Source organism: Pinus tabuliformis, chromosome 5_2, assembly GCF_031772625.1.
Source record: "Pinus tabuliformis cultivar Carrire ecotype Pingquan chromosome 5_2, CPIR1, whole genome shotgun sequence".
NCBI classification, from domain to species: domain Eukaryota; kingdom Viridiplantae; phylum Streptophyta; class Pinopsida; order Pinales; family Pinaceae; genus Pinus; species Pinus tabuliformis.
In genome coordinates, this window is record NC_142306.1 from 987,922,164 (window position 1) to 987,950,072 (window position 27,909).

General features: G+C 38.2%; 1 protein-coding gene across 2 annotated transcripts in view; it reads left to right on the forward strand.

Moving 5' to 3' along the window:
* The window catches only part of LOC149162618 (DNA ligase 4-like), a 387,402-nt gene that overhangs the window by 278,908 nt on the left and 80,585 nt on the right, over positions 1 to 27,909 (forward strand). For both annotated transcript variants that reach the window (XM_089437333.1, XM_089437332.1), the window contains one exon: positions 11,701 to 11,865. In XM_089437333.1, the coding sequence (XP_089293459.1) occupies positions 11,701 to 11,865 (165 nt within the window). The remainder of the gene's footprint in view (positions 1 to 11,700; positions 11,866 to 27,909) is intronic.

The window sequence follows — 27,909 nt, forward strand, 5'->3', positions numbered from 1 at the left end:
ATCCGTGGATCCTGTACCCCAGAGGGCCGGATCCGGTAACTTAGGGTTTTATACAAGCTATGTCTAAACGAATCCCTGCAAGAACACTTCTTCGTAAGATGAACTATGTAAATCCGAATAACAAATGAGTGTTCTTTTGAAGATGCTTCAAGAGTGGGTTGGTCTCTCAAAGACTTCTTCTCATGCTTGATTCAACAAAAATAATTCTTCTACAATACTCCAATCACACATTAGTCCATATAAATTTAGAAAAGCAAACAATGAATTGAAACTTCTAGAAATTTATTTGAAAATAAACTATAATTTCCAACATCTAGAGCATACTTCCAAACCAAATGTTAATGCAAGATAGCTTTGCACTAGCAAGTCTACAAGAGTATATGGAAAATGAAATAACTCAAAGCATAAATAGAAGGGATTATACCAATAGCTCTCAATGCACCATGCTCCAAAGGAAGAACACCCATGAATGGACCCCCAAAGTCTTTTATTGTAATTCTTGAAAAGTGTACAGAGTAGCAGCGCTTCCGCAAACACAATTGCTAGTAAACAATTGATACAATATGAAAGCTGAAAGTTGTATTATATAGAGAAATGGAAGCAAATCCCAATGTAGCATCCAAGTGACAAATGGCCATGGTGAAGATCCCAAGAAGGAAATCGAATTCCAAGTGGAGAGATGAAGTAGCCACCAATGCAAATCGAATTCCATATGTGGCACCAAGATATCCTCAAGCAAAATCGGATTCTCCAAGTGTGAAGATGAGCAAATCCATGTGTGAACCAATCAAGGAGCTCACTCAAATCAAACTCCAAGATCAGACCATGTGATGACACCTCACATGGATGCTTCCATTGAGCTCAATGTAATCTCCTTGGGAGTTGCATGGTCCCTCCTTCAGCCAAATTCAATTTGGAGATGATGTGCCAAGTGTGAAGAAGAGGGAACATAAGTGGAGACAAACTCCCAAGAATATCTCGATCAATATCCTCCAAATATCTCATATGTGCATTAACTCCTCAAATAATTCGATTTTCCAAGTGACCAGCTGTTGCATTAATGCCAAGAAATTCGATTTCCTTGAATGGCCCATGTATTTATGACGCAAGGTGCCATATCATCTTCCACTTGTCATTGGACTCATTTCTTTGACTTGAGATAATTTCCAAGTCATTTCCATGTCATTTTGTCACATGGAGCTATTTATTTTTCTCCATTTAATTTATTTCTGGTTTAATTTATTTCTAGATTTCCCATTAAACTTAGGAAAAGTGGGTTTTGAGGGTCTAGAACACGTATTTTACCCCTCAAAGTGTGTCATAATAGAAAGTTGAAGGTGAGAGGTGTAATTTTGAGCACACATACCTCATACAACTTCTCTAGATATCACTTATTACATATTACATTCATATTTTATTCAAATTTCCACCCTGCAGGAAATTTAAAAAATAAAAAAATAGACCCCTAGACCTAACCAAATTCTACGAAGTTTTACAAGTGATCGTGTATGGTAATATACAATGACTCTAGACACTCGGACTCACCCAAGGCCTCACCTTCAAGCCATACATTAGCTTTGGGGTTATGCTTGGAGGATGGGGTCGCTCCCCCATGCTCTGGGGATGGGGAAACGTTTTCCCCACATCCCCTTTTTGGCGAAACTCGGGGAAACTCCGGGGGGATGTTTTTTCGGCGACAAAACGTGACTCATTTGTAGGGGGGACGAGGGGATGCCGAGGGGAAGCAAGGGGGACATCGAGGGGACACAAGGGGGACGAGGGGATGCCGAGGGGAAGCAAGGGGGACATCGAGGGGACACAAGGGGGACAAGGGGACACAAGGGGGGACGCATATGCATCCCCCTTTTTTTGTCTAATAATTTTTTTAAAACTTAAAATATATATATATATATATATATATATATATATATATATGAAAAAATTTTAAAAATAAATAAAAAACAGAAAAAATTGAAACTATATTAAAGCTTAAAATTTGTCAAAACTTGATTTTTTTTTAAATAAATAAATAAATTAAATTATATTAAAATTTAAAATTTAAAACTTAATATTTATTAAATAGTATTTAGTACTTTCTGAGAATTTTACTAGTATTTCATTGCTCAGTGCTCTCTATGTTTACTTTTAGTTTAGTATTCTATGGCTTCAACATAATGTCATTGTCATATGATGAATTTACTTTTTATCGTTTTTGAAAATTTGATGTGCATTGCATAATTTCTATTGTCAAATGATGAATTTATTAATTTAATTTTGATGTATCTTGCATCATGCCAAATGATGAATTTAGATGGAACATTGCATCATGTCAAACGATGGATTCAATTTAGTAATTTACTTTTAGATTTACAATGTAGAAATGCCAAATGATCATTGATAATTCATAAATGATAATAGTCTAATATGTAATGATGATCATATTTAGTGCTTACATGTACATTTCATAATTATTAAGATTTTTTATTTAGTTATTGACATATTTTTGGGATTTAATTTTTTTATTTTTATATATTAAATTTTTAATAATTTATAATTTTATAATTTTTATGACTTTGACGTCCCCCCATTTCCCCGAAAACTCCCTAAATTTTGGGGTTGCTATTGTCAAATGATGAATTTATTAATTTAATTTTGATGTATCTTGCATCATGCCAAATGATGAATTTAGATGGAACATTGCATAATGTCAAATGATGGATTCAATTTAGTAATTTACTTTTAGATTTACAATGCAGAAATGCCCAATGATCATTGATAATTCATAAATGATAATAGTCTAATATGTAATGATGATCATATTTAGTTCTTACATGTACATTTCATAATTATTAAGATTTTTTATTTAGTTATTGACATATTTTTGGGATTTTATTTTTTTATTTTTATATATTAAATTTTTAATAATTTATAATTTTATAATTTTTATGACTTTGACGTCCCTCCATTTCCCCAAAAATTCCCTAAATTTTGGGGTTGCTTATATACGTACCCCTTGTGCGTATCCCCGCTCCCACATTTCCCCGTCCCGAAAACTCGGTGGAACATTGGGAAAAACCCAATTAATTAGTAAGGATATAATAATTAATCGAGTGAAAAAAACCTCCTAGAGTAAACTCACTCCATAACAAGGTCCCAAGTTACCTAGGCCTATTACATGACTCAAACTCATCATACTAACATCACTTTACATGATTCCCATAGGGCTTGTGGAATCTGGGTGCAATAGAAGAAGATGAGAAGAAGAAGCAGAGTTGAAGAACTCTGATGATATGTTGATCTTTGATGGTACAAGCAACCTTTGGTACATACTTGGGCATGGAGTCTTCTGCCATGAATAAAATATATAAAAATAATATAACTATAAATAATGATGATAATTATAAATTATAATAATGATTAGTTTATTAGTAGTTAGTACTAAAGAAACATGTCTAAATGGGACATGACCTTCCATGAAGAGGTACCTACCTAGGGGTATATAAGCAGGCCCCTCAGGCTCATTTGTATCATATTCTCATTCATACATTTTAATATATATTCTTGTATCTCAATGGATATATTTATATTCCAAGTCTTCTGGAGTATTTAACTTGAAGAACGAACTTTGTTTGTTTCATTTGGTATTAGAGTAGTTTGATCCTCTGACCGCTCAACTACTGCACAAAGCTTCATTCTTCGATCCAGATCATTGACCGTTGAAATTCGTCAACCTTGTTGTTGTTGTGATTAAAACATTTTGCTATACAGAGTTTGGAGCTTCTCCATTTTGCCATCTGGCCTTTTGCCATTAAGAGTAAAAAAAACCTTTAGCTATTAAAAAAGAAAAAAGAAAACACAAACAAATTGTTTAAAAAAAAGAGCAAATTAAAAAAAAAAGTTAAAATATATATAAAACGAAAAAAAAGAAACAAAGAAAAAACCAAACCAAATCATCCGCCAACAAGCCAATTCCCTAATGCTACTGTTGCACAACCAATTGTGCCTCGGCTGCAGCGACATTCAAACAAACAACCACAATTGCGACAACTGGTTGACTCTTTTAGCCCACTGTCAGATTCTCCACTAAGTTTGAGTTGTTGTTGTTGTGGAATATAAACCCCTGATTGTTGATCCCCGTTTCCACAACCTTTGTAGCAGTTGCCCAACAGGTAGCCACACCATGTCCTCGGACAGCTCGCTATAACTCCACCATTGCCATCGATTGCAGTTCATCCATCTTTGACACCATTACCTTGATTTCCTTGTTACCACCACTGCCATCAAACATCAAAGCCACAACAACCCTCCAACCTCGTTGCTCGTCCCCCTGCCAGAACAATCGTACACATTCGCAACGACCTCCTCCTAGCGTTGCCTTCACCATCTACCGACATTTTGCGATCAATGTGCACAACCCTGTTGCTGCACTAATCTGCACTGTCCCCATGTCTCGTTCTTTCTCTATCGTTTTGTACCACCCACTGCTCAAGGATTTGTACTCGTTTTCGTACTAGCATATTCAAAGAGTCTTATGCCAGGTATTCACCATTCACCATTCAAGGAATCGAAGGGTTTCATCGAGTCAAAAGAAGGGTGTGACTTTTCATACTCTTCAAGATAGTGACTCGTTTTTTTTTTATAAGTAGAATAATTTACAAATAAAAAGTTATATTAAGATTTAATCACAAGTATCAAGGGTTATAACTTGCTTGAATATCATAAGAGAAAATTAAAAGGATAAAGTGAAAAATATTAAAAAAATAAAATTAAAAGATATATTATTACGGTCAAATAATTGAACGTTTCAAAGGTTTTATTTCAAATTAAAAGAAGGAGAGATTTAAAGTTATTGAAAAACCATGAAGTTATAAAAGGAAGAAGGAGGTATTATTAAATAAAAGTATATTGAAGAAGTGGGTCTTCTTTAAAAAATAAAAAAAAAAAACCTCGGCCAAGTATCATTTAATAAAATTATCGATAAAAAGCAAAAGGGAGTCAATCTTTGAAAAAGAAAAATGGAGTCTAAATTAGAAATGAATGAAGGAAGATTTTTAGAAACCTTGCCCAACTATGCTAAAGTGCTTTTTAAAATTAAGGGAACTCTCGCAGGAAAAGACGTTACTATTTCTATCTCTTCTGCTGAATGTAAAAATTATATAAACCCTAAAGTTGCAAACCAATTGGTGATTCTTGAGTTAAATACAATCGAAAAATTAGACTTCTTGGACAAAAAAAATACGAAATAACTGATTTACAGTTAAACATTGGAGAATATACATTTATATTGCAATTCTTTGTTCAATCCCTATGGAATGATCAGGGTGACATAATTTTGGGATCACCATGGATGGAAGCCCTAGGTTCTTTCATCCTGAATACGAAGAAAAAGCTTTTGACATTTTCTTACAAAATGAAAAAAATAATGCTACAAGATCTTACAGTGAAGCTGAATTCAGTAATACCAGAAGACATACTAGATATCTCAAAAGTAAATTTTCAAGAAGGTAAAAAAGTACTACAAAATATGCAAAGAGAAGTTGATAAGATCACCACTGACAAAAATGGAGAAGTTTCTCGGCTCAAAGACCATAGCGAAAAGTCACTAACACAAATCAAGAAGTTTAAGAAGGACAAGAAGTCATTAAAAGACAAGTTAGAGCAACTTACTCAAGAAGTATTGAAGTCTCCAATTGTAACAGTCTAGGTTGAAGATAAGGAAACTAATACCGATCTAGTCAATATCACAACTCAAGAAGAGGACAAACTCAGGAATTGCAGTTTCAACAACAAAAGATTCAAGTGAAGATCCAAAAATTAACCATGCAACTTCCATAGCTAAAGGAAATCAGATAGTTCAAATACATCGAGAAAACGACACAAACAAGATAAAGGAAAATCAAATCACTAAAATTCCTTATCGACATCTGAATCACGAAAGCAGACAATTCAATCAAGCTACTTATTTAGAAGAGAAACAAAAAACTTATATTCCAAAGACTACTAATGTCAGTACAATTCAATCTTGTGATAACAATTCACACGAAGTATCCAATAACCACAAGATTCCACAAAAGATTAATTTAGGATGTTCTGATTCCTTCTCAGTGCGACAATTATTTATGACTACAAGTATCATATCAGCTTGTAGTGACAAAGATGATTGTCCTAAGACGAGAAGAAATTTGTAGCAGAAAAAGAGATCAAGTAGAAAACATTTGAACCCAAAAAAGAGATCAAGCCTTTTCATCAACAAGTTTTGAGGACAAAGATTTCTGAGGAGGAAGGCAATGTTGTGAATAAAATATATAAATATAATATAAATATAAATAATGATGATAATTATAAATTATAATAATGATTAGTTTATTAGTAGTTAGTACTAAAGATGCATGTCTAAATGGGACATGACCTTCCATGAAGAGGTACCTGCCTGGGGGTATATAAGCAGGCCCCTCACTCTTATTTGTATCATATTCTCATTCATACATTTTAATATATATTCTTGTATCTCAATGGAGATCCTTATATTCCAAGTCTTCTGGAGTATTTAACCTGAAGAATGAACTTTGTTTGTTCGATCTTAAAAAATCTTTAGGTGCCACTCTAGTGGTTAACAAGCAACAATGCACAACAGTGGAAACAATGGAGATAGTGATAGGAGCAACAATGGTAGTGAGAGTGTAGCAGTGCAGCAACAACAACAAGAGAAGTGGTAGTTTGTAATTGGGTCATTGTCCCTGGTACGGGAGCCGAAACCCATTCAAGGAGCATTTGCTTCCTGCCAGCTTTGCTGGTAAACCCTTGGGGAGTCATGTAATTCTTTCTAGTTCAACTGATAAATGTGTATGTAACCATACATAGCAAAGCTTGTTTGGATGACATATTTTGTGTACTTCCTATATGATGCAATGTTGATGTTTTATGTTTGATCAATGCTCTGATTAAATGAATTAATTCACCAATTGTGTGAAAAGAAAGGGAAAATTGATTCACCCCCCTCTTAGTATTTCCAACATTAATAACGGTTCTACCCTTTTGATCAGTCCAACCTTTTGACTTCATAGTGCATACTATTTGTGCCCATGATGCCCTAAACTCCTCCAATCTTGTAGTTCATTCAACCTTTTCATTTTGAAGAATACGACCTCTAAAGTCATCATAGGAAGGGGCTTTGTACCCCTGTCCAACAATAGCAATAGCATCAATCATGGGTTGGAAAAATGGATTGTTCCTGGCAATACTGAAGGGAATATCACTCCAAAGAAGACACTTGGCCAGTAGCTTGTCAACTTCTTCCTTCTCCTTTTTTTAAGAGCTGACCTGATAGATGGTTGCGCACCAGGTGTGGTTCTAGGAACAAAAAATGATGAGGCAACTATGGGGCTGGCTGTGGCAATTGATGCTGAAGCGAACCACTTTCATGGTCACTTCCCATCACTCCAGCCCTTGCCATTTGATTCTTCATAGTAGCCTTGGTCAGTTTGGTTGTCTCTATATCTTCCAATGGTTTGAGGGCTCTACGAATGCTTTATGGATTTGTATTTGTGCAAAGTGTTGATTTCTGGTAGCATCAAATATGCTCTAAGTCTCAAATTTTGCAGGGAGACTTGGGCACATGTATTCCAAAGAACCCAGAAAGCATTTTGGGAAATTCCACCGGAGTCAATTTTATTAAATAATTAATTATTTTTAATGGGTCCCTAAGTCTAAACTTAGGAAATTAAAATAATTAATGGGTATTAATCTAACTGTGGGTGTAACTTCTAGAAGAAGACAAGGATCAAGCTGAAATGATCTTAGCCATTGATTAACTTCTAATCTGGGTCGTTGAATGTCAACGAGAATTATTTAAGGAGGCTTGAGGGTCATTTGGAAAACACATCGAGAGTTGATCGGTTTGATCGAATTGTTGAGCCAGAGAGTAGCACAGTGATTTCGTGGTGATCACATAGAGAGGGGCAGAAATAGTTTTGGCTGGAGGATCTTCTTTGGAGCCAAGAATACACAACAAAGAGGCAGAGGAAGATGCAGAGGAGGCAACGCTATGGCCAGTGAGGGTGACGCAGAGCCAAGAAGGGCTCACGCAGAGCAGCACAGAGCTTTCCAAGCAGAAGTCCGAGATTTTGTTGGGGGTTTGACTTTCTGAGCCGAGAGGGTTGAAGTCTAAGTTGCACGAAACGGGGAAATGGAAACGAGTTTCCGAAATGGGAAGCGATACGAAACGCGACCTCCCCAAATTTTGGAAACAGGGAAATGCGAATATATATATATATATATATATATATATATATATATATATATATATATATATTAAAAATATTTAAAAATTACTATTATATATATGTGCAATCATAAAGCATTAATGATACATTATAATTTATTACATTTAAACATTAAGATTAAATTTACATCACATTTACTCATGAGTCATGAATGATCACATAATGAAAATAAAAATATAGGAAAATCCAAAAGCAACCTTTATTATATATCCAAGGGCAAAATCTCAAAATCAGCCTTTATTTATATTAGTATATGAGGCTGCAAGTACAATAAAGACTATAAGGCTGCAAGAACTATAGAGACAAGTCACAAAAGACTAATCCTCATCATAACAATCCTCATCAAAAATAGAAGCAGCACAATGCTCAACAGTGGATGGTAGTGCTGAAGAAGATGATGCACCAATTCCACTTCCGGATTCGGCCTCAATATTCAGGGCAGCAAGAGAGAGATCCAAATCAGGATTTTCTGCATCCACATCCCATTCTTTAGAAGGACCACTGTTGTATTGTGGACCCCTACGAGATGCAAGGCGAAGATATGATTAAAAAAAAAATAAAAAAAAAACACATTACAACTGGGAAACGTGGCTTGTACGGCTGGGAAACGCGTTTCCGGCCGTACTGCCACATTTCCGTTTCAAGAAACGTGGCAGTACAGCCGGAAATGCGTTTCCTGGCCGTACCAAACACGTTTCCGCGTTTCGTACCGGTTTCCAACCGGAAACGGCACCCCCCCCCCCCCCCCACGTTTCCTGCAACATAGGTTGAAGTCGAAGCTCCTGAAAGAAAATCGATCCAGCAGAGAGGTGACGCAGTGCCTCAAAAGCAATGATGCAGGCTCACGCAATGATTGCATAGGGGAAGCGTAGAAGTAGTTGGGGACTTGTTGGTTCAGTCGCCGGATCAGCCGAGACTTGCAGTGTAGAGTGAGGTAATCTCACTAATTTCTTCTGCCGAGTGATATTCTCTGTATTGGACTACCAGTAAGGCATCCAGAGTTTTTATTCAGAAATAACTTCTCCTTAATAATAAAAACCCTCAGATTTGCTGCAATGATTTTCCCGCATTGGGTTTTTCTGAGGACATTTGTCCAAAAATAATGGTGTTATTGTGTTGTATTTTCTTTCTTGCTCAATTTCGTGTTTCCGCATTATATTTAATTAAGTAAAGGCTACAGTGTATGTATTTCATTATTTGCCGTAGTAAACTGCAAGTAATTTGTTTAAAGGAATTTAACAAATAGGAGAAATATCTTCAGTTGCTGTAGTAAGGATTCCGGTTTAGGAATTTTCAAACAAATCCCTACTTCATGTATTGGAATTTGTGCAAGGTGGAATTTTGATCAGTATACTCCACCTATCATATGTTGCCTACATAACTTGCAATTCAAATTTGATCTATCAAACCCCCCATTGGGTTCACTAGATTCCTACATAGGGTCCAATTTTCTTGGTAGGTTTGTAACTTTGTTGAACTCTCGAGTGTTAATGTCGGATTGAAGTTTGAACCTAGGGCACAAGAAGAATTTAAACAAATGAAATTAACAATCAATATTTTTAATTTTTGACAAAAAATCCCTCCACACAATGCAGCGATAATGGAAAAAAAAACGCATTCAAACCCAAGAAAAAATCATGGAAAAAAACTAGGGCACAGGAATTTAAACAAATAAAATTAACAATCAACATTTCAAATTTTTGACCAAAAAAACTCTCTCCACTAAATGCAACAAAAATGGCAAAAAAACACTCACTCAAACCCAAGCAAAAATCATGGAAAATATATGGGTGACTAAAACCCAAGGAAAAACAAGGAGAAAAAAAAAAATAGGGCCAAATTTGATGCCCATACCTGAAATCCACGCCTTGCTGAAGAAACTTGGTCCAAATTCGAAATTTCTTTGCTTGGGATCCTAAATTCCTTCGGTTTTCTCCTCTCTCACCCTTGCCCTCTAATTGCAAAATGAAACAAAAAAAACCCAATTTTACCTTTAATAGGTCGTTTCCGAGGCCCATGATTTTTTTGTAAAAATTGCGATTTTTCAAAATGAAAAAATCACTGATTTAATCTGGCATTTTTACCAGGTCAGTGGAAAAATCATGACTTTTTCAAAAAATCGCGACTTTCGCAACACTGCTATTACGTGAGGTTCATCATTTTTCCACATTATGCTGATTTTGGGTTGCTCAAATTACGTCTATTAGTGGGCTGTGAAGAGCTTATATGAAGGGCACATTTGCTCTTGGATAAAGGTCATGTTTTGAGGTACCAACCCTCCTTATGATTGCTGCTTTATCAATTGTTCAAATAAAGGTTTGCTGCTGTCTTTTCATTGAGAGGCTGTTGCTGTTTGTTTCTATGGTGAACACATTTTTGCTGCTATCTTATTTCTGTTTGAAGAAGAGCACCTTTGGAAGGGCACTCATGTAAGTTCTGCATCTTAAAACAGTTCAGTTGGTTGATTAATAGCATTTTTATCACAGCGTAGTCATGTCTCCATTATCCATATTTCCAAATCCTTTTTATTTGTACTTTCACTCCTTTTGCCATAGCTGGTTTTGCACTGCTCTACTCTTTCACCCATTTAGTCAAAATAATATCTTCATCTTTTTTCTTAGAGATTCCCCCATTGTGTCAGAGGAGAGCCAGCTTAAAGAGAGAGGTGTTGTTGCTCATCTAAATTCCTGCTAGGGTTGCACTTGTCTTAAGGGCTTTATGACATTATGTCCAGGTTTGGGAGGTAACACTTGCTATTGCCTTTCTTTGGTAACATCGATATATTTTTTCTTTTCCTGGGGTATCCTTCATCTTTTAGTGTAGGGGATTTGAAGAGTTTGAAGTAGGAATTGCCTTTGCTTGTGAAAGTCAAACCCAGTGTCTTTTGTTGTGATGTTGAGTACCTTTATATTGGTGTGCAGGAGCATAAGGTTGCCTTTGAAAAAGTAATTAGGGCAGAATTTTCCTGGTTCCCTGTTTGTGCATTTGATGTAACTCTCTGACCAATGATGTAGTTATTGGTTTTAAAAAATTGTTACAAAATAGAATTGTTATTTTCTAATTAAATAACTAGAGGACACCATAAAAAGACAGAAACTACGTATAAGGAATAGGAATACAGTTATCTTGGAATATCTAAACGTGTCTATATTACTTTTGTAAGCTAGGGATTCTAAATTCTGTCTTGTCGTTTTTCTTGGAAACTTTGAAGATGCCATGGTTTTTTATCAAAATTTCATTATTGAAGATAGTTACAAACACAAAGGAAATGATCTGTTTATTCTAATGTATGGTTAATGCTTCATGTTTTATGGTTGCGACCATCATTCATTTGTAGAGTAGTGACTTCTCATTCCAATAAAATATTACTGTGTAACTGTCCTTTGTCTCTCACTTTTTCTGTTTCTCTGGTCCTCAGAAATCCAGACTCTCAATATGTAGCTATGATGGCATTAAGGAGATTTAGATTAGAGGCAGAGATGCGAGGAGCATCTATATCTAACAACATATGTGATGAATCTACTCATGTGGTGGTTTATGCCCCAATTGGCATACAATTGTCATTCAGAAGAATCATGCAAAGGTGATAATGTTGTCTATCTTCATTTTTATTTTGAAAAGCATAATTTTGCTCAAATTTATTTTGACTTTATTATTTGTAGTAGGATTTCTTGAATTGGATATGTGCATAGCTGAGTGTTTGTCAGAAGACTTGGATTATTGTAATCAAGCAAATGAAAACCTCAATCACAACAGATAGTCGTCTAGGGGCTCCAATTTTGGGCTAAAAGAAAAAGGGTAATGAGACCCCTATTTGTGCTAGACCAATTTCATGCAATCAAGTAGCAAACACGATATGTTGGAAATTAAATCACTACTCTGAAAAGCAGTTTCATAACAGTGATGAAGTTTTCTCCATGAAATATGACAATGATCAGTCAAATCTACTAACCAATGTGGATCTGCATTTCCTTCAACAGAAAAGAGTTTGAAAAGTGTTGCCAAGGTGTTAATTTTAGGGCTAGATTGTTCTTTGTTGTAAATACTTGCATTTTCAAACTTTCTCATCATTTACACATTACATTCACCCCATAATATCATATCATCATTAGCAATTATGTAGAGGGAACAATAAACATCAATAATGCAGCGAACAAGGAACAATAGAAAAAAAATACACAATAGAGACACCAGGATTTAGGTCAAAGACCAGGGCAAAACCCCACAAGGGGGAAAACCCAACCAGATTCTTCTTCTATTAGATATTCATCAAATGTTCAGCTGAAATACAATGCACAATAAGTATACTGTATGAGACAAAAGTCATTCATCATCAGTTACATCAACAGACATGTATTCTAGAGAGGCAAGCACAGGCCTCCATTTCATACCGTCATAAGAGCACACTATACAACATTGTCAATATCAGAGAGGTTTTGCCATCACTATCATATCGTCATCATAGAGACAAGTTATAGATCAGAGTGTCACTGCCACACACCGAAGGGTCACTGCCAAGTCCGCCATATCAAGATCACTGCCATGTTTGATATAGAGATCGTTGCCATGTCAGATATATAGAGGTCTCTGCCATACAACAAGGTCACTGCCATCAAGAGGATGATATAACTGTCATCAAGTACGTTATCAAGGTCACTATTACACATCTTTTCCAAGTCACGATTATCACTGCCATTGTTACACATTACTGCCAAGTCACTATTATCACTGTCACTGTTACACATCACTTCTAAGTCACTGTTGTCATATATTATCACAGCTATATCAAAGGTCATTCTGTCATGTGAAGGTTTTTGTTGTCATGTCTCCAAATTACAGTCATATAGATCGCTGTACTTACATCAAACGTTACTGTTACATAACAAGATTATTGGCATCAAAGTCTCTGTGATGCAGCAGGGTTACAGCCATCAAAGTCACTGCCTATTTTGTTGAAGAAAGTGTAACTAGGTTCGGTATTTACAAATGTAATTTTGATCTTTGTACTTGTCAAGAAAAAGAAATATTTTTTTAAATTATAAGAATGAGTTTCTTGCTCATTTCATAGGTCTAGGAAAGTCAAAGACTCAAAGTCATGTATAAAGAGCTCTTCTTGAGCCTATGTACAATGTATACAAGTCTATAAAAAGTGTCTAACAGCCCTCCAAAATGTCAAGCACAATCCTCTTCACGTCGGCCAACAAATGAATTAAATAGAAGTCATGTTGGCTTGCAGAAGGAGACACATCAGTTCACTCTGTCAGGTCGGCTAAATATGGAGGGAAAACCACTATATATACCCAGCTAGGGTATCTGCAAAACAGAGACACAGAACTCAGACTTGTCTGAGATTTTCGGGGTCTGTCACAGGGTAAACACATAGTTTTAAAACTCCGACTCTGACTCCGACTCGGCCGAGGATCGACTCCTACTCCGACTCCGAAACGGTAATGACTCGGCCGGCTCGATTTCAATGACTCGGTCGTTGTAAAAAATACATTAAATACTTATTTTTTTATAAAAAGACATAATTTTAAAGATTTTCATTCATGTTTCCAAACACACAACATTATAATATAGATGGAAGACAACATATGATCAAAGTAGGCTCATGAACAAATCCATTATATCAAAATGGTACCCGACTCTGACTTGGAAGGAAGGACGCAGATTTAGGGTTGCAACTGCAGATCGGAAGTTTGACCAGCGTTGACCATCTTTCTCCCTCTCTGAACTGCGTTGTAGGTGGATCTGACTGTCCTCAGAAGGCCGCATTTTTTGGTGGTGGAATCAAGCCAATCCGACGGTCGGTTTGCAAGATATTGTCTGCCCTAGTTTGGCTGATCTAGGGTTTGTTGCTGTTGATGTAAATCAGATTTATGTACTATTTCTCTCTGCTGAATTATTGAAGATAAAAGAAGATTTGATCAAAGGGTTTCCCCATATTGGGGTTTGTCCTTGGCTAGACGCCACATCTTGTGTCTCTTGTCTTGGCTTGTCTTTTGTCGATCGTTTAATGTTCTATTTGCACTTTACGTTATGTACATGTGATTGCTAATTTGTGGATAATAATAAGAAAGATAAGTAAACTGCTATAAGCATAGAACATACCATAACTTAACATGGTATCAGAGCTAAGGTGAAGACAAAGCCCGAGCAAGAGCAGAAGCAATCACCGAAGAGAAGATTGGCTAGGCTATCTTAAAAGAACTATGGGGTCCTCAACACTCTTCCTTGCCGAAGACAAGCTCCGTGAGAAAGTTGACTATCACAGATGGAAGATGTCTATCGATCTAACCTTAGAGGATCAAGGAGTGTTGGACCATGTGAGAGGCAATATTGTTGAGCCTCCATCAAATGCACCCGCTGCTGCCAGGAACAAATGGAAAACCGGTGAAGTCAAAACAAAGAAGATCATCTGGGACTCTATCAACAAGCACTTGGTGGCCTACATCTCCAACCGAAACACCTCCAAGGAAATCTACAATAGACTGGTGAGATTGTTTAAAGTTAATGATGCAAATCAAGTCTTGTTTCTTAGAAATAAGCAGGATGAATATTATCTACCAGCTGCTCTATCTACCTATGCTCCTTCAGACCCAATGGGAATTTGGCTCATTGATAGTGGTGCGTCAAGGCACTTCACTGGTTACAAAGAAGTTCTCCATAATTTGATAGAGAAAGAAACTAACCTGGAAATTGTCCTTGGAGATAATATGAAATATCCCGTGAAAGGTGTAGGCGATTTCTCTTTTAAATTGAATCAAGGTAATACGATCCACTTACAGGATGTATTATATGTACCTGACCTCAAAAAGAACCTGGTGTCCATCTCGACAATGGAAGACAAAGGCTACAAGGTGACCTTCAGTGATGGCAAGGTACGTATATGGAAAAATGATGTTAAAGATGCCTTCACTCTTGGGTTTCGAGTTGATTCATTATATCAGATCGGTGGAAGTTTGCTAGGGGTCATGTCTTATGACACATCTCTTGAATCCGAACTTGGGCATCGGAGGTTTGCCCACCTTCATTATAAAGCTCTACCCGATGTAAGACAAATGGTAACAGGGATGCCCGAATTCCGAGTAGAGAAAGAAGGTGTATGTCCGGGATGTGCCAAAGGAAAGCTCAAAAGGGGACCATTCCCCTCAAGCCAAAGCAAGACCTCCGATATATTACAACTGGTTCACTCAGACATATCTGGTATGATGCCTGTGAACTCCTTGGGAGGATATTTATATTACCTTACTTTTATAGATGACTATTCTCGAAAGACTTGGATATACTTCTTGAAGAAGAAGGATGAAGTGTTCTCTTGGTTTTGACACTTCGAAGCCTTGATCGAGAATCAAACCGAAAAGAAGATCAAGATCTTAAGCATTGATCATGGGACTGAATATGAATATAACGAGTTTCATGACTTTTGTAAAGAGCCTGGCATCAAGAGGGAGACTACTACACCATATACTCCTGAATAGAATGGTGTGGCGGAAAGGAAGAATCGCATGATTGTGGAAGTTGCCCGTGCCATGCTCCATGATCAATGACTTTCGAAGTTTCTATGGGCCGAAGCTGCAAAAACCGCCGTATATGCACAAAACCGATGCCCTCATCAAGCATTGGGTTCCAAGACTCCTGAAGAAATGTTCACCAGTAAGAAACTTGACATATCTCATTTTCGAATTTTTGGAAGCCCTGTATATTTTCATGTGCCAAAAGAGAAAAGGAATAAATTGGGTGCATCTGGAAAGAAAGGAATCTTCGTGGGCTATGGTGAAAATACTAAGGGCTATAGAATCTATGTAGCTGGTCAAAGGGAAGTCGTGATTAGTCATGATGTCACCTTTGACGAAGATATGGCCCTCAACAAGGTGGACAATCTTCCGACTTTGAGGAGCTCTCAAGAAGCCGACACCAGGGAATCAAAAGAAAAGGATGATGAAACAATGCCTGATGTGGAAGAACCCATGGATCCTATTGATCCACCTGAGCCTTCCTCTTCTAAGAAGAGGCCCTCTTGGCTTAGGGGGCTACTCGATGATGCTGAAGGACACACTGCACCCCGAGGAACCTTCCGTGAAAGTAAGAAACCCAACAGGTATCAGGGATACCTGACCATCATGAGCACGATCATACAAAATGAGCCTTCATCATTCTCAGATGCCGTCAAGCATCAAGTATGGAAGGATGCTATGACCGAAGAATATGAGTCTATTATGAAGAATGATGTCTGGGAAGTAGTTCCCAGACCCCAGGACAAGACAATTGTCACTTCTAAATGGCTTTACAAGATAAAGCATGCTGCAGATGGAAGTACGGAAAAGTATAAGGCTCGTTTTGTTGCTTGTGGCTTCTCCCAGAAGGAAGGTATAGACTATGACGAGATATTTGCACCTGTTGCCAGATATACCACCATCCACTTGATCATAGCCCTTGCGGCTTCACAAGGATGGAACCTACATCAGATGGATGTCAAGACAACGTTCTTGCATGGTTCGATCAAAGAAGAGGTCTACGTGGAGCAACTTGAAGGATTTGAGATTTATGATAAAAAATCTCATGTATGCAGGTTGAAGAAGGCTCTCTATGGGCTGAAGCAAGCACCCCGAGCATGGTATGAGAGGATCGACAGCTACTTGATGAAGTTGGGATTCACTAGGAGTGAAGCTGACCCTAACCTCTACTTTAAGGTTGAAGATGACAAACCTCTCATACTGGTGCTGTATGTGGATGACCTCTTCCTAACAGGTGTAGACCCTCTCATTCACAAATGTAAGAGGGAGTTGGCTTTTGAATTTGAAATGAAGGACCTAGGACTGATGCACTATTTCCAAGGACTTGAAGTCTGGCAGAAGCCAAGGGAAATTTTCCTATCTCAAGGAAAATATGTGGTGAAGAAATTGGAAAGATTCGATATGGTAGACTGCAAGCTTGTAACTACCTCGATGGAGCTTGAGTTCAAGAAGTTAAGCGGTAGTGCTGCTGGACCTGTTTTATGAAATGCTACTGAGTATCGGCAACTCGTCGGAGCATTAATGTTTTTAGTGAACTCCTGTCCAGATATATGCTTTGCAGTCAACACTTTAAGTCAACATATGGCTGAACCTCATCGCATACATTGGATTGGTGCCAAGAATCTGTTAAGATATCTTCGTTGCACAATTACATATGGGCTAAGTTACATCGTTGGAGATGTGAGACTACTTGGATACACAGATGCTGATTGGGCAGGTAGTGTGGTGGATCGTAAGAGCACTTCTGGGTGCTGTTTCTCCTTGGGATCTGCTTCGATATCCTAGATGAGCAGGAAGTAGAAGTCGGTGGCTTTGAGCACTGCCGAGGTAGAGTATATTGCTGCTAGCATGGCCTCTTGTGAGGCAGTCTGGTTGCGGAAGCTCTTCAGTGAGCTGTTTGGATTTACACTAGATACCACCGTGATCCTATGTGACAACTAGAGTGGGATTCGTTTGTCAGAAAATCCCGTATTTCATGATTGCTCCAAGCATATCGATATCAGGTACCACTATATTCGAGATATGGTGCAGCGAGGAGCTATAAGGCTCCAACATATCGGTACAGATGAACAGGTTGTTGACATTCTGACAAAGCCCCTAGGAAAGGTCAAATTTTTGACTTTCTGAGAATGACTTGGTGTCGTTCAAAAACCCTCTGATGAGGGTCTTGTATGATGTATGGAGCTCTTGTAGCTTCGTGGGGGGGGGGTGTAGGGTACTTCTCGGAGCAACATATGACCACAAGGTAAAAGAATCAAAACCTTCCCTATGATACCCCGTGGCGACTATGTAGCAAGATGATTAGTTCTCCTGTGAGGTCTGGATGATGTGTTCTCCATGACAACTATGTAGTAGGATGATTAGTTCTCCTGTGAGGTCTGGATGATGTGTTCTCCATGATGATTATGTAGCAGGATGATTAGTTCTCCTGTGAGGACAGGATTGATTAGTTCTCCTATCGAGGCATCCTACCCATGCAGTCTGGGACTCATGGGAAGTACCTCTCATCTGATCAATGAGCAGGCAAATGAGAATAGGGACCATAGTAGTACCGATGGATGCATCGCTGTATCTACCATACTCCCTATGCTAGGATGACCTTCACTGATCTGGGATCAATGATACTGGTCTAGGACCAGTGGTAGGAGTTGTACCCACTATGACACTGACTTCGGGTCGGTTGAGACTGTTTGAGACCAGTGGTACATACTCTGAGACTGACTTCGGGTCAGTGGAGGACTGGTCTAGGACTAGTAGTAGGAGTGGTACCTACTATGACGCTGACTTCGGGTCAGTTGAGACTAGTCTGGGACCAATGGTACACTCTAAGACTGACTTTGAGTTAGTGGAGGATGATATTGGTCTGGGACCAGTGGTAGGAGTTGTACCCACTATGACACTGACTTCGGGTCGGTTGAGACTGGTCTGGGACTCGTGGTACACACTCCAAGACTGACTTTGAGTCAGTATGATACATCCTCGATCATTTCTTCTTCTTCATAATTCGAACAAAGCAGAGCAGAGAAGAACAGAGAAAAGCAGAGCAGATCAGAATAGGGCAAAACAGAATAGAGCAGAGCAGGCAGGATGGAGCAGAGAAGAGCAGGGGTCAAGCTGTACAGGGCAGTGGATTTGATGGATGAATAGTAGTGATCGATAAACGAATTGGAGATGGAGTTCTCCCTAGTTGAGAGGGAGTGTTAAAATTGGCAACTAGGACCAAACTCCATGTGGGTCATCTTATTCATGGCTGATAATATTTTTATTAGATTCCTCTTGTCGAGAGGTGTAGGATTGATCTAAAGATCATCCGATTCCGATAATTTTTATGGAGATATGAATCTATTTTGATTATGGAATAATTATCAAGCCGACTAGCAACTCATGTAGGCTCAGAAGCCCAACAATTGCATCTATTCAATCATCAACAGTTGTGTATAAATACAGGAGGTCTTTTCCTCATTTGGACACACTCATCTCATCACATCTCTCTCTCTCTCTCTTGCGTAGAAAAGAGGCTCTTCTCCTATTGCGCAGAAAGGGACTTTTCTCTCACACATGTGGAAGGAAGGACGCAGATTTAGGGCTGCAACTGCAGATCGGAAGTTTGACCAGTGTTGACCATCTTTCTACCTCTCTAAACTACGCTGTAGGTGGATCTGACTCTCCTAAGAGGCCACATTTTTTGGTGGTGGAATCAAGTTGATCCGATGGTCGGTTTGCAAGATATTGTTTGCCCTAGTTTGGCTGATCTAGGGTTTGTTGCTGCTGATGTCAATTAGATTTGTGTACTATTTCTCTTTGCTGAATTATTGAAGATAAAATAAGATTTGATCAAAGGGTTTCGCCATATTGGGGTTTGTCCCTGGCTAGCCACCACATCTTGTGTCTCTTGTCTTGGTTTGTTTTCTGTCAATCGTTTAATGTTCTATCTGCACTTTACTTTATGTATATGTGATTGCTAATCTGTGGATAATAATAAGAAAGATAAGTAAACTGCTATAAGCATAGAACATACCATAACTTAACAGAAAGACTATGGTACCCTTCCCTACTGGGGTACAGTTTGCCTTGTTCCCCAAGGTGATTTGAAAGTTCATCTTCTCTTCTCTTTCCTTGTTGTTTTCCTTTAATTATTTCTTGAGAGATTCTTCAATTTGCTTGTATTCTTCAACCTTGATTTTAAGGTTGAGGACATGTTCTCTTTCTGTCTTCAATTCGTCTTCAAGAGAGTTGACATGCTTCTTCTCGGCTTTGAGCTCTTTGATAACCCTGATCACTTCGTTTTGAAATTCAACCTTAGTCATTTCTTCTTCTTCGCTTCTTTCGTCAGGTGTCTCTTGCTTATTGTGCTTGGTCATAAACAATACTCTTTCGTTGAATTCTTCTTCGTTATCATTGTCTTCTTCGGATGAGGAACTATCTTCTTTGGTGAAGAAACTTTTCTTAAACCATTTCTTCTTGCCTTGCTTGTTGAACTTTTTAGGACCTTTCTTTCCATTCGTAACAACCTCATTTTTGTGAGGACATTTGGTTGCAAAATGCCCAACCTCACCATAGTCAACATATTAATGGAAGTTTTTCTTTGAATTTTCCTGTACATGTTCTCATTTTCCGCGAGTAGGCAAACTCTTTATATGAGAATTCTTCTTCCTTTTCCTCATCCTTACAATTGCAAGTTTTTGCTTTTGGAGTCTGCTTATCCTTACTATTCTTCTTGGATGCGGCAAATGTTGTTTCTAAGTGAGATGTGCCATCCTCTTCTTCAATCCTCATTTCATATGCCGTAAGAATTCCATGCAATTCATCTATGTTGAGATTGGTCAGATTCGATCTATCTTCCAATACAGATACCTTAGGATTAAATCTTGCTGGCAAGGTTTTGAGGATCTTTTGGATAACAATTTTCATTTCAACAGGTTCTCCCAAACCTTCCAAAGTATTTGTTGTTTCATCAACACGCTGAAAGTATGCGGCAATATCTTCATCTTCCCTCATTTTGAGTAGCTCAAATTTTTCCCTGAAAATTTAAAGCTTTGCTTCTTTCACCTTTGAGTCACTTGCATATATATTTTCAAGCTTGCCCCATACCTCTTTAGTAGTTTTGCAACTCAATACCTTAAGATAAACAGATTCGATAAACCGACTGATAATAAGATCTTTAGCCTTTGCATCATAGACCATATTTTTCTTACCTTGTTCATCCTGGGTCAGTCTGAAGCCTTTGTCAACGATTTCCCATACTTCGTATCCTTGTGCCAACAAATGAACCTGCATTCCTCCACTTCAAAGTGCATAGTTATTTCCATTAAACAAAGGAACTCTATTCTTAGTATACTCCATGATCTCCTTCCAGTTGTCAGACTGCTATTGAAGGAACCAAGCTTTGATACCAATTGTTGGAAATACTGAGAGCGGGGGTGAATCAGTATTCCTTAGCAATTAGCGCTTTTAAATCTTTTCAGAGCATTAGTTAATATTCATTTATTATTAATGTTTATGCAGTAATAATAGTAAATAAAAGAACACAGTAGACACAAGAATTTTAGGTGGAAAACCCCCTCTGGGTCAAAAACCGCCAAACGCTTTTCTAATAAATTCTTTAATCTCCAGCCCCAACTGAAATGAAAGCAACAACTTACTAGAATTCTAGAAACTCATTCTTCTTCAGCTCCCACTGGAAGGACGCCCCAATGCCCTAGTTTCTTCAGTAGTCAACTGAATGGATGCCCCAACATCCTAGACCAACCTACCACCCTAAAGTGTTCACAGGCTCCAACCTGTAGGCGACTTCATGCACCAGCCTAGCACCTCCCTGCCACCCTATAATGAATGAAATGAGACAAGACTGTGGATTCCGGTACCAGGGACATCGATCCACGATACAATATGATTTACAATGATTTTGACCGAATACACAATCACACTATGACCTGCAACCCAAACATGACATTATCCCAACAGAGACTCCTATACTTCCCAATAATGCCTTTTCAACTCTAGGAAGATTGACTCTTTTACAATAATGACTCTTCCAATGATGACACTTCCACAAATGACTCTTTTACAACTTTACAATGATGACTCTTGCCCTTGACACTTCTTCACAATATACGGATGGCTATCATGTCTTCAAAGGATGTCCTGCTGCAATGCTTCCTTTGATTTGATATTTCTGCTCTTGAATTATTGTTTGAAGTTGTACTTGAATCTTCTTCTACCTGCATGCAAAATTTTCCCGGCGAAACCAATCCCAAAACAAAACAAAATACCCTTCAACTTACCTCTGCCTGCAAAACACATGTAAGTGCATAATAATGAATAAATACAAATTAAAATTACAATGCGTACCTGAAGTGTGCTTGTCACTTTTGTTGTTGACTTGTTGCAGCAGTAGACAAAGACTCCCACTCTTGATATAGGCCTGGACTCTATGCAAGACTATCCAAAACTGACCTAAAGATATGTACAATAAAAGCCGATGACAAACCCTAGACTTGTGATGGACCAAGTTCTAAGTACAACAACAGATACCATTCTATCAACTATGACAAGACAAGTAACATGAACTTACAACATCATATAGATTTAGCAGACTTGGTGTAACATCAAGAATATGTAGCATCAAATGTGTAGTATCAAGAATAGGACATCCGAAATGTGGTATCAAAACTAACTGTGACATATAGAGACATAGAGATATAACCGAGACGTTGTATGTACTTACGTTGTCCTGCAAAAACATATGTCAGAGATGATACTCATATTTCAAATGTAAACACTAATCATACATACCTTGCTATAGGATACTTAACCTTGACTGTTGATGTGTGGTCCTTACTGCAGTGATCCTTGAATGCATACTTTTTCTTGCCTTCTAGGAGCTCGATATTGAATCTGTTGTATCTATGTAATTTGGATCTCCGGGGTCTGAAATTTTGTCCTGTGGTAGCCCTCTGAGTCCTCTTTCCAACCCCATAGGTCTGATCAAGATTGGATTCTTCAAGAAAGAGTTATGCCCAATCTCCCACGATGACCTGATTATAGACTGGTTCAGTAGAGCGAACTTGTACGAAGTGCCACGTGTCACTGTTGCGACCTTTGGCCTTGAAAACGCTACTCAACAAAAGGGAGCTTGGGCAAGTTCCTAATCAGAGGGAGCTTGGGCATATCTTCCCTAGTTGAGAGGGAGAGATAGACACAACATTCATGTCTTCACTTTGGAAGGAAGAATGGAGGATTGGGCAATCATCTAGCATCCGATGCTCTTTGAGGATGTGTAGGGCATCTAAGACGAGTAGGCAAGAAGACCGATATTCTTTGAGGGATGGGAACCCAAGAGAAGAATAGTCCTAGAAGGGCATACTCAGTGAACACCCGGGTGGGTATTTACCTTGAGAGACAATGATGAAGGTGTCTATAGTCATTGGTCTCGCCAACATTGTGCTCTGATCTGATGAGAGATAGAGCTGTCAGTCAAGGCCTTGTTGTGGAAACAATGTTGGTTACTATGATGCTATACAGATGGGTTACCAATCCAATTTTTCTTATGAGAAATTCTTTAGATTGAGAATGACCAAGTACCATTATAAATACCTCCCTAGTTAAGAGGGAGTGTTGAAGAAAGTGTAACTAGGTTTGGTATTTACAAATGTAATTTTGATTTTTGTACTTGTTAAGAAAAAGAAATATTATTTCTGTAAATTATAAGAATGAGTTTCTTGCTCATTTCATAGGTCTAGGAAAGTCAAAGAGTCAAAGTCATGTATAAAGAGCTCTTCTTGAGCCTATGTATGATGTATACAAGTCTATAAAAAGTGTCTAACAACCCTCCAAAATGACAAGCACAATCCTCTTCACGTCGGCCAACAAATGAATTAAATAGAAGTCATGTTGGCTTGCAGAAGGAGACACATCATTTCACTTTGTCAGGTCGGCTAAATATGGAGGGCAAACCACTATATATACCCAGCAAGGGTATCCGCAAAATAGAGACACAGAACTCGGACTTGTCTCAGATTTTCGGGGTCTGTAACAGGGTAAAATTCGGATGGGTACAAGTCAGGGATCCGCATTAGAGGAGTGAGGATCCTTTGCAATCTTCGGAAGAGTACACTCTCTGTGATTTGCACTACGTGAGTGTAATTCAGATGGGTAATTATAGTGACAACATTTTTGTGTCTCAGCCATATGATGATCATAGTCTTGAGATACTAAACGAAGTCATGATACATACAAATCGCAGTATCTGTCTCAAGATGAAGTCATGGTCTTGGTATGTTTTTGATGAAGAGATACACACCCTGCATACTCTTGAGGAACAATCACAGTCAAGGCGTAAGTGTGATGACAAGGATCTCGGTGATCCCACAGAGACACACTTTGTGTCATATTCTGGACGCAGTCATAATCTCAGCACAACGATTTCATGAAGATATAATTATGAAGTCATTATCATAATAAAAGATCTCAGTGTAGCTCCAGTATATAGCTTTAGTTGGGACAATGATGATCTACGTAATTGTATAGTGATAATCTCAGTGAATATACATTGATGATATTAGTAAATATGCAATGATCATAGTAGTAAGTGCATAGTAATGATCTTGATGATAGAGCAGCTATGATGATCCCAATGATGACCTCGGTGAAGCAACAGTGATGGTGATAATCTCAGTGATGTCAAAGAGGAGGATTGATGTATCAGTCTTGGAGTGGCTTAATTAGGTTAAGGGTCATGGTCTTGGTATTCATCAATGGGAATCTCTATAAGAAGAATTTCATGTGGGTTTTCCTCTCAGAGAATGAGAGGTTTTGGCCCTGGTAGAAAGCCAACATCGTGTGTTCTTGTCTCTTTTGATTTTGGTAACTATTTGATGAACTAAGGAAACACACTCTAATAATAAGGAACTATTGTACTAATAAGAAAATGTTAAAGAACCTCAAAAATAGTTATCATGACAAGAAGAATCTCATTAACCTCATTTGCCCTAGATTCTTCAACATATTTATCATTGTTCGTATATCACTGTAATAATGGACTATTCATCAGTGAAGCACCATCTGTTTTAAACCCGCGGGTAAGGGCGGGTCTATGGCTGGGCCGAGTCACTCGCATAGAACCCGTGGTCTAGACTCGGACTCGACGGGTTTTGCATAAGGCCCGACTACCCATATCAAACCCGCGGGCAGCCCATAAGACCCCTATCAGACCTGTATAGGACCTATTGGGCATGAAAACTCACAAACTGTCCAAAATTTTGATTTTTTTTTTTTGGAAATGAGATGGAGGGAAAGGGAAATTGGAAGGAAAAAAAATGCTTAATAAGCACCTCTCTCCCTTCCATTTCTCATTCACTTGTCATTTGAGCGTTTGGCTATTTTGTGTGAGTGTTGAGACTGAAGCTAAAGGAGTCTAAAGGAACTGTTGGAGGAGGCTAAAGGAGGCTTCATCGGATTAGACTAAGCTTTAGGTAGGCTTCATGAACCTAGTTAGAATGTTTTCCATGTATTCATTTTTGTTTTTCTTTGTTTTTATTTATCTATTTATTTTTTTTTTTTAATTCTTTATATGTTTGTGCAATTTCTTTAACTTTTTTCTTTATGTTTGGGGTTGCCTATGGCTAAGTTTCTTAGCCACACAGGGTTGTTGTTGTGAAAATTTCTAAATCTAGCACATCAGAAACCCCTACTACAATTTTTGGTTTACTATCTCCTACTTGTTCTTTACATTAACAAGTTATTTAATTGCATAAACATCGAAGTAAACACTATTGCAACCTTCACAAATATAAAGATCATGCACTGAAATAAACTAAAGACAATAACACAAGGGGCACTGTTATTTTTGGACAATCGTCCTTGGAAAAACCCAATGTGGGCAAACTGGTGCAACATATAGAGGGTTTGTATTATCAAGCAAATTCGTGAATACAATTAGGGTGCCAGAAATGGGTCACCTAACAGAGAATGTCCTTGGCAGTAGTACCTCTATCTGGAGACAGATATTTCGGCAAATCAGCAATGGGATGATCAAACCCCACAGTGACTCTAGTTGTTCCCTATGCTGGATAGCTAAAGCTGCTCCAAGCACTGCTCAGGAACTGCATCACTCCTCCAGGAGCTACGTCACCTTATCCCGGCTCAGAATTTGTTGATCTGCTCCCGATTTACCCCACAGAATCTCCCCAGCGCTACCTTTGAAGCCCTCTAAGACTTCTGCGTTAGCCTCTACGACCCTCTGCGTCCTCTGCATCAACCCTTCTCGTGCCTGCGCTGTCTCTCTCGGCACTACAATGCCTCTTTGTTATGTATTCTTCAGACTCGGATGAAAATCCCCTACTATACTAGCCCCTCGCTGCAACTCTGATCACTAACTCGATTTCCTCAGCAAACCCTGCCTCAGAAAATTGAATTCTTGATCTCTCTTGGTGTATCTCCAACTGACCCTCAAGCCTCCTCTTATACTTTTCTTGTTGACGATTCATTGGCCGAGATTAAGTCCCTAATCAACAACTAAGATTAGAACTGGCTTGATCCGTGTCACTTAGAACTTTCTCACCCATTTTAAATTAATACACATTAATATTTTTATTTTCCTAAGTTTAGACTTAAGGACACATTAAAAATATTAATTATTTTAATATCTCTTCATTTGGGTGGAATTTCTCCAAACTATTTTTGGGTCTTGGAGATCTCATGTTCCTTAGCCTCTCCACCAAGTTTCATGGCTAGAGCACATCCGATGCTACCAAAAATAATTGCAAATTAAAAAAAAAATCAAAACAAAAAAAATTAAGAACGAAAAAAAATTTAAATTTATTTTTTTTCTTCTAGATTTTGTCACCATGCCACCAAAAGTGTTCCAGACAGTGTCGTGATTCGGCATGGGCACATGGTCAACGAATCATTGCCGGTAATGACCACAATATAAAGTGCAATTATTGCAATGCCACAATGCATGCAGGCATAAACAGGCTAAAATACCACCTAGCCAGAATTCTTGGGAATGGTGTGGGATGTTGTCCAAGTTGCCCTGATGAAGTCACTACTGAAATGGTAGTTGCTTTGGAGTCCATTAAAGAAGCAAGGGCAAGAAGGAAGGATGGGATTGTTGGGATAGGTAGATCTTCATCTCAGAGTGAAACACAGTTTCAAAGTCCAGGTATTGGTAATTCCTCTTCAAATGTTGTGACAAATAGGAGTATAACCTCTTCTTTCTTCAGTCCTCGTAAAACTCTAGGATCTTAACCAACCTTAGAAAGTTTCAATGAAAAGAAGAGGAAGGACACAGATATGGCAGTGAGGAGGTTTTGCTACCATAACAGTCTTTCATTCAACTATGCAAAGTCTTATTTTTATCAGCCTGTGGTGGATGTCATTGCAAGTGCTGGCCCTGGATACAAAGCCCCATCTTATAATGCACTTAGGGGGAAGGAGCTATATGAGGAGTTTGAGTGTGTCAAGGAATAATTGGAGAGCATTAAAAGCTCATGGAAATTTACAGGTTGTACAATTATGTCTGATGGGTGGACAGATCAGAGGGGTAGAACAATAATAAATTTTGTTGTAGCTTTCCCTAAAGGAACCATGTTCCTAAAATCCATTGATGCATCTGCAAATGTAAAAGATGCACATTTGATTTTTTTCATTGTTGGCTGATGTGGTGGAGGAAGTTGGGGTTGCAAATGTTGTCCAAGTAATAGTGAGCAATGCAGCAAATTATGTCGCAGCTGGAAGGTTGCATTGTGCCAAACCACCATTTTTTGGACTCCATGCGTTGCCCATTGCATAGACTTGATGCTAGAGGACATTGGAAAGTTGGAGTGGGTGCAAGAATGCAAGCATATTACCAAGTATATTTATAATCATGCTTGGGTGTTGAACCTTATGAGGGAATTCACACAAGGTGAGCTTAGTCGCCCAACTGTCACACAGTTTGCTACAAACTTTCTTTCCCTCCAAAGCCTTTTGTATGAGTACCAAGCTTTGAGAAGAATGTTTTGTAGCCAACAATGGGTATTTTGGAAAGATAGCACAAAACCAGAAGCAATGTCTGTGAAAACATTTGTCTTTGCTGATAGTTTGTGGGACAAAGTCATTGAGATTGT